Source organism: Melospiza georgiana, chromosome 7 (assembly GCF_028018845.1).
Source record: "Melospiza georgiana isolate bMelGeo1 chromosome 7, bMelGeo1.pri, whole genome shotgun sequence".
In the NCBI taxonomy this organism is placed as follows: Eukaryota; Metazoa; Chordata; class Aves; order Passeriformes; family Passerellidae; genus Melospiza; species Melospiza georgiana.
This window is the reverse complement of record NC_080436.1, coordinates 31,214,350-31,227,058: the sequence shown is the minus strand read 5'-3', so window position 1 is coordinate 31,227,058 and position 12,709 is coordinate 31,214,350. Positions and strand designations below refer to the sequence as shown.

The window sequence follows — 12,709 nt, the reverse complement described above, 5'->3', positions numbered from 1 at the left end:
TGCAGGGAATATTCAGCAAACATCAGGCTTTCAATGTTTGCCTGGAGCTTGCCTTGCTGTAGGCTTGTCTTAGCCACACTGCCAGATCAAATTTTACAGCAACACAGCTCTGAGCAGCTACTGCCCTGCCATGAGCAGCCTGGAACGCTCAAGCCTGGGTAATTTCTCTGATACTAAGACAAAGTCAGCTAAGATGCTGCCCTCTGCTCAGCACCTGCACCCTGGCAGGAGCTGTGCTCTGCTAATGAGGAGATGAAGTTACTGCCAACATTCAAAGCATTTGACTCCTTCTTGCCTAAAGCTACAATTTTCCTTCTGCCATCCCAGAAAGAATCCCTGTCGATTAATATTTATTTCATTTCCTAAAGAAATCTATTCAGCCTCCACACGCTTCAGCTGAGAGCGATGTCTGAACATTGTGTTGATCCTCAGAGTTCAAACTGTAGAAGGTACAAAGAATACCAGACTTGAGGCACTTCAATGGTATTCACTGTGAATCATCATTTTACATTGTACCACTCAGACACATTTGGATCTAAAATACATTTGCATTTCTAATTAAAACAGATTACCATTAGTAACTAAAGAATGTCTTAAATCAGAATCCCTGGGCCATAAAAGCTAATTGCACGATGCTAAAACTGGATTTCAAAAATATACATATTATACCCCCTGCAGGATTAATTAAGCAACATCTCTTCAAAAGAGTCCTCCAAAGTGTATTTATTCAGCATGCGGTGAAATTATACCGGTTGTGCAACGCTTCCCATGGCCTGCCTTGGCTCAGGCTCCTGTGGCAGCAGAGAGCTGGAGCCTTGTTCATCAGGGGAGCTCAGCATGGACAGAGTGGGTTCAGGACTGCAGTCCCTGAGCAGAGACACACATTGCAGGAGCAGGATTGTGGCTCTGGCCACAATGAGCCAGCACCCTGGAACGAGGTGATCTGGGGTACGTGCGTGATGTGCTCCCCAGGACACGCAGGCCCACAAAGAGGCTGAAATCAACTGGTCAGTGTGAATCTGGAAGCTGTAACTGCTGATAAGCTGATGCTCAGTTCCTCACTGGTTTCCTACATGACCTCAAGGAAGGTTCTAAGTGCTGACTGAGCTGTAAAGTGCTTTCAGAGAGGCTATGGCTGTACCACATGAGGATGTGAGAAACCTCTGCTCACCAAAGCTGCATGTTCCTTCTGAAGGGATGGGGAAAACACCCAACAGAGTCTAAGAGGGTGCTACAGTCTGTAGCTGTAATTGTCAGCAAGCCTCAACTGCATGAAAAAGTGTCCTCAGAAGATTCAGCTATAACGGGATGTGCCACTCCCAGCTTTCTTCTGTGCTCTGAGCTGCTTCCTCCATGTGAAAAATGAACATGGAAAAATTCTCAGAAAATGATGGAGACACCTCCACAGTCACTAAATCCAGTCTCTTATTATCATGGTCCACCACTTTCCCAAATGTTTACTTCAATGTTTTCTTCTGCAAGTGAACACGAGACCTTTCCTCAAAGCTCACACCATAGACTGTACTTGTGCCTTCCTGTACACAGCAACTTTAAATTTCCATGTTTAACTTGCTTCCAATACAAAAGATAACAATCTCCAGAAGAAACCACCTACTGGTTCCTCAGGATGACGTTTGCTAATGGGCTCCCAGCAGCTCTGGCTCCCAGGCTTCACTCCCTTATGGAACTTCACAGCCTGGAATATCATTTTGCAGGGGATCCAAGATTTCAAAGCTGTTGAGCTGTCCCAGGACTTGCAATGGCTGTACCACATGGGACAACCAAGTGCACTGGGGGGCAATAAGGGCAACAGGATAGCAATTACTGATTCATCATGTGGCAACACACAAAACCTGAGACACACTTTTTCCATTTCCCAGAAGCAGCCACGGTTTCTGTACAGTAAACGAGCACCCACAACCATTGGGAAGTACTGGGAGGTCAGAGAAAAAAATCCAGTCAGAACCTTCTGCAACATAATCTTATGTGTGCTACATTATAAAAAAATAAATGACAAATATATAAACTGAAGTGTATATAATGGGTTTCTCCCCATCAAAGAGAAGAACCCCTATGGCTGTTCTGTTATTAACTGCTGAAATTTAGCTTGCAGGTTCTATTTTTCATCTCATTAGAACTTCACTGGAGACATTTTCATATTTTGCCCTAATTATATGAAGGGAGCCCAGGTGATGTGTGTGATTCCCAAGTTCTCAGCCTGCTCAGGAGAGCACTGTGGGGCTGGTCCAGGACAGAGGCTGAGGGAATGCAAGGCAAGTCAAACTCAGCAGGAGACCTAATAGGGTGCATTGACTACCTTTAATTCAAGGACTGGTTTGTGGTTCAGGATAAGCAGCCACATCAAACAACAGGAGCTAAGGGCAAACACATTAATTTTTGTTTTGTGGTTTTCCAATAGCAAAGAATGGTCAAGGGAGATGATTTCAAGCTTATCTCATAAGATATAATCTCACTGTTTTCTAATGATTCTGAAGTCCTACTTGTGATCTATGCATCTTTTTCAATAAAACATCCAGATGCGCTTCTACAGTTATATTAAAAAGTAACTTCACATGACACAGAATTGTGTGATGCAATATTAGCAATTGAACTCTTCTGCAATAGCAACTGATGCAGTGGCTAAACTGGCAGAAAATTGGATTTCCTTACTGAAATGAAAACCACAGGATCTGTAGATCCCTGCTGTAATCACTAACTGCCCAACCAATTCCTCTCTTTTGAAAAGAAATTGCAACTTTTGCCAAATATGAAAATGCTTTCATAAAGCCTGTTAACAGACAAGAATTAGACTGAAATGTAACAGTGCTCTGGTGTTCTTGAGAAGTATCTTGATGCTATTTTTAGAATGAAAACTTTGGAAATTTGGGAGGTTTTATGTTTGAAATGATAGATTAGTTTTCCTAATACACACACAAGTTTTAACAAGGTGTGTGCTGAAACATAACAGTTTGGGAAAAAACCCAGACAAAATCCTTCTGGGGTCATGTGAAATAACTGCCCTTTTTGTTTCACTTCAAAATGGAGAGATTTTATTCCAGCATCTGTGCATTGAATTCCTGAACAATACATCTATCCGGCACTTATTTTATAGGAAAACAGCATGTTTAATTACCCCACGTCTTCACACTGAGCAGGGAGAGTTACCCAAGCTATATTTTTCACAATTATCTGTTCTCTTTTCCTAATAATAAAGTCTCCTTTCTTCAGATTTTTGACAAGATGAATAAAGCCTTGTGGGTTCTTATATACTCCTTGGAGTAAAGGGGAAGTTTTGGAGCTTTGCCTGCATAAAAGCAAATCCCACGTTTCCTTAAAGCTGGACAAATTTATAAAAGTTGAAAACAACATAGCAATCTGAATAATAAGGATCCCCACCACGTATTCACACCCAGACCAGTAACTGGAAGCTGATGTTCACAGAAGCTCTTGCTACCTCTTTTTCACACATGAATTAATATCTGAAAGTGTATTTTCTGTACCACTTCTGTTGCATCTTGTATATAACCACAGGTAGAGAGGCTGCAAGATCAGTCACAACAGGGAGACATGCAGCCAGAGGCTGAGGAGCCACTCGTATAAGGAGTTAGAGCTGCCTAGCAATTCATGTAACTTTCAAGAGAGAAAATAACAACAAGGTTATTGCTTGAATCTTGGAAACTGAGAGAAAGTTGCTAAAGCATCCCAGCACTGGCACTGACATGATAAACATTCGATTTACAGAAAGTGGCTGGTGGCAGAGAGCAGTGAGCACAGTGCAGCAACCAGCACTTCTGAAAAGCTCGAACATTCTGTGCTCTTGGACAGTTTATTTTTGACAGTAATACAGACCCACTGAAAAGGTGACCTGCTGTATCTGTGAACAAGGTTCCTACCCTCAAGAAGCCCTCCTGCAAACAGGTAAGATTTAACAGCACTAAGTAATCCTACAAGGAACTCACTGTTACCCCAGCCTGCCAGCGGAGCAGTGGCCTTGCTTCTCCTCTGACTGTCCAAACTCAGAGGTTACTCATCAGTCCCAGAACTTCTCCTGAACTCCTCCCATGTGTCATTGCCACACAAATGCTAAGATGTTCAGAATATTTACCACAGAACACTGGCATGGGGACTGTCAGTCACGCTTTTGGGACATGCTTAACGGAGAACTGTGTGTCAGGAAGGTGTAGAGCAGGTGTGAGAAAGCAGTTTCACACCAACAAAAAGAGTGATTCTTTTTTTTTTTTTTTGCTAACAGTATTCACCTTGTCACGTTAATCCTGCTTGCTCAACTGAGCAGCATTTTCATCAACTCTTTTGTCCCTTCCAATAACTCTGTGCTGTGACCTATTCTGACTCCTGACTCAGCCTGCAGAGGTGGGAAAACACAGGATTTGGAAGAGATGTTCCTGTCATGGGCTAACCAGTTTTCTCTTAATAGAACTGGAAGGAAATAACAACAACTCTTGCAAACCTCTCCACAGCCATTTGCTCATGAATTTGCCAGGACAAAGAGCAGAGCTCAACTCTGGCATGAGAGGGAGGGAGACTGCCTACAGAGGACCAGAACACTTGATCCTCTTAACTTTGCTGAGATACAACTAATGAGCAACAGATGGACATCACCCAAGGAGTTTATTTGGGAAACCTAAGAGTTTCCTCATATTTCTCATTCAAGGAGGACCAGGAAGCTAAGCAAGCTTTGGTTGACACCCTTTATTTTACTATTGTTTTCTCCTCTGCCTCAATTTTGACAGAGCTGCTTTGGCCATGCATTCCATTATGCTTTACACAGTGCAACCAGGGCTCAGCCTGAAGCACTAAATAAAATATGTTCAAATTAGGAAATGTTATGGGCTTGAATATAATACTGCAGATCACTCTCTTGCTACCACTGAGCACAAAGGTACCAGTTCCCTTAGCAAAGCTCTGCAGCTCTCTGTAACAGTGTCAGCACCTTCTATAAAAAGCACCATCAGATCTCACTTTTTACCTAATGAAGAAATAACTTTTATTAATGTGCTGTTGACAGCCCTTGTGATGATGCTGGTTTTCTGAACTTCCAGTTAAGGCTCTGTTTCTGCCTAGCTAGGAAAGATGTACCAGGGTGGCTGGCTGAGCCCCCTTCACTGCACAGAAGTCATCACCACTCTGTCAGGACAAGCTTTCTTTGTTCATCTTACAGCAAAGATCCAGTAACAAACCAAAGATTCAGGCAAGAAGAGGAAAAGGAAGGAAGGGAAGGAAGGGAAGGAAGGGAAGGAAGGGAAGGAAGGGAAGGAAGGGAAGGAAGGGAAGGAAGGGAAGGAAGGGAAGGAAGGAAAGGAAGGAAAGGAAGGAAAGGAAGGAAAGGAAGGAAAGGAAGGAAAGGAAGACAGTAAACCAGAAAATTGCAGAAAGAAGACTGAAAGTGTAGGAGATAAGACCAGCTGGAGGGACAGGGAATTCAAAATAAGAACTTTACTAGGAGCTTAGCACAAACAGAAACCCACTCAACCCTTGAAAGGCTTAACACACTGAGATTTAAGGTTTGACTTTCTTTTGTTCTGAAATCAGCAGTTTGCATATAACCAACAGCCTGCTCAGAAGAGCAACTGATGGAGGAGGGAGAGGATGTGCTCTTTATCAAAGCCAACACTTATCAAAGCCATCCCTTTAAATCCATCCTCCCGGTTTCTGGCTACCCTCAAGTAGAAAGCTATTTGCTTACCTGAAGCCACACTGCAGCAAAATGTTACCCATCTGAACTCCAAAGTTACTCTTAAAATTGATTACTTTTAACCACAGACCCTTTTCTTTGTCTGTACCTGGTACACTCACAGCCAGCTCAAGTCCAGCAGATGGGAACTTCTGTCTCTTTGTGCTCAAAGAAAAGCATTTCCTACACCTTGTTTGTGCTTTCCACCCTCCTGGTGTCCCTTAGGGCAGTGAGATCCCAGCATGCTCCAGTTTGGGCTGGAATTGAATGAGCTGAACTACTGCAAAAAATGTCCTCTAAATAAGGCCCTGGGTTTAAGGCAGCACACAGAATTTAATTTCCAGGTTAAATCTGAGACACTGGTAATCTTTACAGCTCCCTGTGCATCAGAGCCTGGAATTTAGTCTCCAAGGCCCATGTTCCCACTCACTGATCAGCTCCAGAGTCTGTGCAGAAGGTAGGGCAGAGGAATGGCACTCACACACTGGACTTGGCTCTGTGCTTAAAGACAGCAAAGTTTTGATCTTCTCACACCCAAGGCATGCAGCTACCCATTTGCTTTGGAAAAGACATTTCACAAAGAGGGAATCCCTCCCATCTATTTTTCCCCTCTTTTCCCTTTTAAAACAATTTCTAATCTGAACCACACAGATAACTGAGGAGACAGACCTCACATAAAAAAAAAGTATATTCAATTGCAAATCCTAGGCTGATTTCTAAGCAGAGTTCAATGACTTTCTAGCTATGAGAAGACCATCAGAATTTGAACCCTCTTACCAGGGACAGTTTTGCAGCATTAAGAAGCATTCTGTTACACTAGGTCACTTTGCACTTCTGCATTTAGGAGATACAGCAAAAAGCCTTGCTTGCACACTCTTGGCTTAGTAAGGCCACTGTCCCAAAGGCTATGCAAGTGTGCTGCTCCTCACTTACCCCTTTTTATGGCTGAAAGCAAGTGACAAACTCTGGCTGGGAGGCACTCCTATATTAGGATTCATATCTCTCTATACTGCAGAACAGAGAAGTACTCCTTATTTAGTTCCTGCAGGCGACTATCAGAGTAAGAGCAAAACTGCAAATGCTATTGTCACTGGCTTGCTCTGGATGGATCCCAACAGCTCTGTAGATGGGCAAAGCCAACAACATCAGAAACTCACCAAGAGAAACAAGCAAAAACAAGCAGCAAAACAAGAAACAAGCAGCATCTCTACTGCTGCAATAGACAGTGGAATACTAATGCAAAAGAGTTTGAGTCATCTGTCAAAATCCTTCAGAGAAATGCCCAGTTACACAAAACTTACGTATTTCATGATACACAGGGGACCTTGGGCTTGGGTTTTTTTCAGCTCTGCATTATTGCTGCTATTTAGGAGCTCAAGCATCCACATCACTTCCAAGCTCCATGGAAAGCAATGATGCAGCTCATACCAACTATTTGAGCACAAAACCTGTGTTTGACACAGAATGCAGGCTCATCTTCCCTATTTCTCTCACTGGACAGTTCTTACTCACACACCAAAACCTACTGATCTGCTGCAAAAGATCAAGATACATCAGGCACTGGCACCAGGAAAAGGCAGAGTCAAATTTCCAAAGAAAAAGGTAAGGTCACCTACGGGGCAGCACTGAGAACAGCTCTGAGATGCTTCACACCCATCTTTAATACAAACTACATTCACCTATTTGCACTGCAAGACTGAGATCAGTGAGGAGCCCTCGGATGAACAGTGTGCCCCCAGGTGATCACTGACAACACAGAATACACGAAGTTAGAGCTTCAAAGCTCTGGTTGCCACATGAAAACATCTCCAAGCTCAGTGGGAGAAGCTGCCAACAAAGGCACACTGATGCTGTAATCTGGGGCACCTGAATCCCTTCTCAAATGTCAGGTTTGGTACTTGCTTAAATTCAGGGAGTATTTCCACCATCTCTGGTTTTCTATAATAAACACAGCACAACAGACAGCCTTTTAGAACTTTTTGCCTGAAGTTTACAACCAAGGATAAGAAAGAAGTAAATCAATCTGTATCACAAAACACCTTTTGTTACCAACCCAGTAAAGTAGAACTGCAAACACAGTTAACATTTCAACTGGAGAGAGAAGAGCCAGCTGTTTCCCCTTCCCCCTTCTACAGACCTCTGTAGGCAGGACAGGCAGCAGGGAGATTTTAATCCCTTAGAATCAACATTTTCAAGACCAGAGCTCTGTCAGAGAGCTTGAATACTGCTCCAGCCTGCTGCATGGGCCAACACATTAAAGCAGGGGCTGTCCAAGGGACTTGGCTTTCCCACTGGTTTAGTACCACGAGCTTTCTGCAGGCAGCCCTACCCCTAAACCAGATTGCATGTTCCTTCTTAAAGGCTGCAAAACAGCGGGGTGCTGTGCACTGACCTCAAGAATCACTTCCTTGCCGTGAGGTTGCGAGTCGTGAGTTCTCCCCGGCTAAAAGAGATCACATCTTAGAAGTAGTGGCAAACTCCATCACCAACTAGTTTGCTGCTGTCACCACACAAGTGTGACTAATTCAGTAACTGGGAAAAGAGAACTCCTGCACTGCAAATGTGTGCCTCAAGAAACCAGCAGGTCCACCCGTCCTCAATGTCATCTTTATCTGCTCTTTATTTGGGTTCCAGAGTTACCAAAAGACTGCATGTGAAAGCTTTAGTTATTAAAAAAAAAGGCACAAAACAAAAGCCAAGTTTTGTTCAAGATATTTTCCTTGGCCATTCAGAGAACAGGAAACATCGAGATACCACAAGTAGATCTTTGAAAAACCTCACATTATCCAGAACAAGTCCAAGAGCCATATCACAGCATAAAGACTGCAGGCTGAGAGACCTTCAGTCAATGCTTCTGAGCTGTGCTGCTCCACATAAAAGCCAGATTTTGATTTTATTTTTACAAGGCACTCCAGCTGCCCTGGCTTTCCCACATCTCTCTCAGCATTTCAGCTCAGCCAGCTTCCCCAGACCTTCCCCCATCACCATTCAGAGATTTGTGAACTGTGAGAAACAGATGTTCTCAAAGCATTTTGCTCGTACTGGAGCCCAAGAAAGACCAGAAAGGAAAAGGGAGGAAAAAAAAATAATTTAAGCAAATATTTCTCCCCGCCCTACTGACCCTAGAGTCGCAGAGAGTTTTCTACGAGCAATGCTAAAATGTACAACTATACTGTAAAACTATATATATATATATATATATATATAGTGTAAAACTGTATCAGTTCCTGCCCTCTCGCTCTCGGTGCCCGTTAGGCTCACCCGCCGCTGTCCCTGAGGCCAGGGCACCGCTGTCCCTCTGTGCCCGGGCCGGGGGCACCGCTGTCCCTCTGTGCCCGGGCCGGGGGCACCGCTGTCCCTCTGTGCCCGAGGCCGGGGGCACCGCTGTCCCCCGCTATCCCTCTGTGCCCGGGCCGAGGGCACCGCTGTCCCTCTCTGCCCGGGCCGGGGGCACCGCTGTCCCTCTGTGCCCGGGCCGGGGGCACCGCTGTCCCTCAGGCCGGGAGCACCGCTGTCCCTCTGTGCCCGGGCGGGGGGCACCGCTGTCCCCCGCTGTCCCTCTCTGTGCCCGGGCCGGGGGCACCGCTGTCCCTCTGTGCCCGAGGCCGGGGGCACCGCTGTCCCTCTGTGCCCGGGCGGGGGGCACCGCTGTCCCTCGCTGTCCCTGAGGCCGGGAGCACCGCTGTCCCCCGCTGTCCCTCTCTGTGCCCGGGCCCGGGGACACCGCTGTCCCCCGCTGTCCCCGGAGGGACGCTGCCCTGCCGAGGACCCCGCTGAGCCCCCGAGCCCCGCAGCCCCCCGGGCCAGGCTCGCTCCCCACACGCGGGCCCCACCGACCTGTGCAGGAGCAGCAGCAGCACTTCGCCAGGAGCAATCCTACACCGGAGCGGGCGGGATAGCCGCGCCTGCCCGCTTTCATGCTGCCTTCGGGCTGCTCATGGCAAGGAGCCACCGGCCCGCTCGCGAAAAACAACGAAACAAATAGCACTAACAATAAAAAAAAGGCTCTACAGAGCCAGAAGGCAGAGAGCTGCGTGCGGGCAGGAGCAGCGCGGCAGAGCCGCCGGCCGCGGCACCGCGCTCCCCCGGGCCGGGCGCTGCTCGGGGGCGGCGCCTGCGGCGGGGGCGGAGCGCGGCCGGGGAGGGCCGGGGGGCTGCGGCCGCACCGCGATCCGCCGCCGCTTGGAAGGGAAACAAAAAGAGTTTTGGGGAGGGAGAAATGCAGAACTGCGGTATCCGAGATGGGGAGCGAGAAATAAAAAGTGCCCCGGAGGAAGTTTGCTAAAGCTCTGATACGTTGCGGATGGGGGGTTCCACCAAAGGCTTTAAAAGGCAAAACTTGTATTGCCGTGGGGTTTTTTTAAACTTCACAATGTTCTTGGCTTCCCTCCCCGCCCCCAGTGCCATTCCTTAACTTAAGCATCTGACAGCTAAAACTCTTTACAACTGGCTGAAAATACTGCCCAGCCGGCGGTGATCCCAAGGGTTCTGCCTGCTTCCTGCAGCAGCAGAGCTGCCCGAAGCACTGCGGAGGGAATAATGCCTCCCCTTCTGACACACGGACCGAGACACCCGAGATCAGAGACACAGCTTGCTTTGGAAGGTGCCAGCCTGTTGTGTTAGGATTTCCCACCTAAAGCACAGAAAATTGGAGGTGCCAAAAACATCCCGAACCTTGCTGGAGGCAGCTGGTAGGAGAGGTCGGGCAGGATTCCAGAGCAACAGCATCATAGTTTTGCACTCTTGCATCAAAAGCTGAACAAACCCAACAAGCTCCTTCTCCCAGGCAGACACAGCTTTGAGAGGGATGAGCAGAGGGGAGATGTGCCATGCTCTGTGCCACTGTGTGCCAGGGCTTCAGCCCGAGCAGGCACAGCTCTACTGTGCTGCTGATCTGGCCTAAGGCTTTTGGCAATGGCTTTGGCGTAAGTGCCATTCCCAGGGGAGCAAAGGCCATTTCTGGACAGGAAGAGAAGGTTGGAGCCATGGCAGAGTGCTCGCAAACCCACCTCAGGGTGCTCTTATCCGGGGGCAGACCTGCACTCAGTAATTCCATGGGACCTTTGGGTGGGATCGTGCAGACCCCAAGGACTCCTGGCAGGAAGATCCCAGTACCTGGCGCCAGGAGAGCGACAGAGGAGAAACTGAGAAACTCCCTCCACCACGCTGACAAATATGAAACCTTCCTGCTTCGCTTCTGGCTGCTCTGCAGGAACTGTTCTTTGACTACAGCCACACTGGAAGGACTGACAACCTCGTCACACGCCTGAAGCATGCACATTTTCTTGCCAATGCCCTTGAGCACCAAGGTGTTTTCAGTACACGAGAACAAAGGGCTCTGTAACCGTTTCCCATTTGGTGTGTGTTGTGTCTTTCTTTGACTTGGGTCTTTGCCTATCTGGGAGCTGCAAGGGAATGTCTCGAGGGTGCACTCAGGGCTCTTGTGCCTGTAGTGGGGAGATAATATGTCACGCATGAAGCAGAAACCACAGCTGCAGCCAGAGAAGGAAAAGGTGGGCTGGGAACCAGCTGGGACACCCTCACCTTCTGCACCTCTTCTTTCTGTGTTAGTGCCTGCCATGGCTCTCCAGGCAGCAGCTCAACTCAGATCCTCTGGGTGATTCAGGAAACTTGCAGCAGGCCTCTTCTGAGCAGGCAGCTCCTCACTTCTCTGCTTTCTACTTTCAGCTGCATCTCTCTTTTCTAACCCCCCCTTGCACAACATGGGCTCTTGCCCCATGGGCTGGCTGCCCCCACCTGATCCCAGCCTGCTTGGTGCAAACAGAAGAGGGGTAAGGGCTTCACTGGCATTTCCCTGCTCATGTGGCATCTGCCCAGACCTGCAATACAGCACCTGAGGCAGGAGCAGGCCGTACACAGAGCCTGGTTTGCCAGATCCCAGCTCTTGGTTGGTTTTAAAAATGACCTTAAGAAAACCTTTAACACTCTTCACATTTAAGAAACCAAGAAACAGCCTAAGCTGTTCACCTCTAGCATTCCACCTCTAAATTCCCATAACTCCTGGAAGAGTACCCTAAGGAGCCGTGTGGATCTCTTCCAGCTCAGCGTGTTCTGTGATTCTGTGTGAGCCTGGCATGCTGGGGGGAGCTTGGGGAGCCAGGGGGGAACTGGGCTGATCAGAGCCATCAGCTGAGAGCCAGGGTGGTGGAAAAACATGGAGAGTGTGCCAGCAGAGACACCACAATAACCCTGCTAAGTTATGAACTTCACTAAACCACGGACATGGAGTCTGAGACTGTGAGAAGGGTTGGGAAGCAAGGTTGCAGCTCTTGTAATTGCAGCCAAACTTTAAAACATAATTAAGGTGCAATTTCAGGTCTTTAAAAAACCTCCTTCCCTAATTAAAACAGAATTGAAGTAATTATTGTGGGAGGAAGCAAGCTCTGCCCCTCCCCAGTCTACAGCTCCAGCAGTGTTGTGAAGATTATCTGTATAAAGTTGCTCTTTAGAAACACGAACATCCACACAAACTCACTGATGAATGATACATGGAATAAATATTTCACAAAACAAGGCTGAAAGCAATTTTCCTAATAACCACACCATATCAATTAGCTCCTATAAAGAAGAGGAGGAGACATGCTGTGGGCAGTCTAGTTCAGCTCCAGCCCTAGCTGGGAAAAACATCTGTCAGCAGCAGCAAATTGGCACTGTGCTGCCAACTGCACTGATTCTTTAGCTTCAAGTAGGGAATTCAGCCTTTGGGAAGTAGAAATATTGCAGACATCGTGTGGGGGATGGAAATCTGTACAGCCCACTTGCCTGAGGTGAAGGGCAAAGAGCTGCTTGTCTGGGACTAGAAGATTATTGGGCAGGATGAATCTATGTGTGACTGTGGTGAATGAATTATCAGTATGTCACCTGAGTAAGGAAAGATCCCTGCCCCTGCTCTAACCTATGCCTGAGTGAAAGAATAGAGTCATAGAATGGTTTGGGTTGGAAGGGACCTTAAAGGTCATCTTATTTCAACTTTGCTGCCATAGGGAGGGGCACCTT

At 47.2% G+C, this 12,709-nt stretch overlaps 1 protein-coding gene across 9 annotated transcripts in view; it reads right to left on the bottom strand.

Annotated features, from left to right (window-relative positions):
* KALRN (kalirin RhoGEF kinase) overlaps positions 1–12,709 on the bottom strand; it is a 462,312-nt gene that overhangs the window by 64,661 nt on the left and 384,942 nt on the right. Inside the window, exon 1 of one of the 9 annotated variants that reach the window (XM_058028581.1) lies at positions 9,530–9,758. The exons of the other annotated variants lie outside the window; for them this stretch is intronic. Within the exon in view, the coding sequence (XP_057884564.1) occupies positions 9,530–9,611 (82 nt within the window). The 5' untranslated portion in view covers positions 9,612–9,758. Of the gene's footprint in view, positions 1–9,529; positions 9,759–12,709 lie in introns of those variants that run through there. 9 annotated transcript variants of the gene reach the window in all.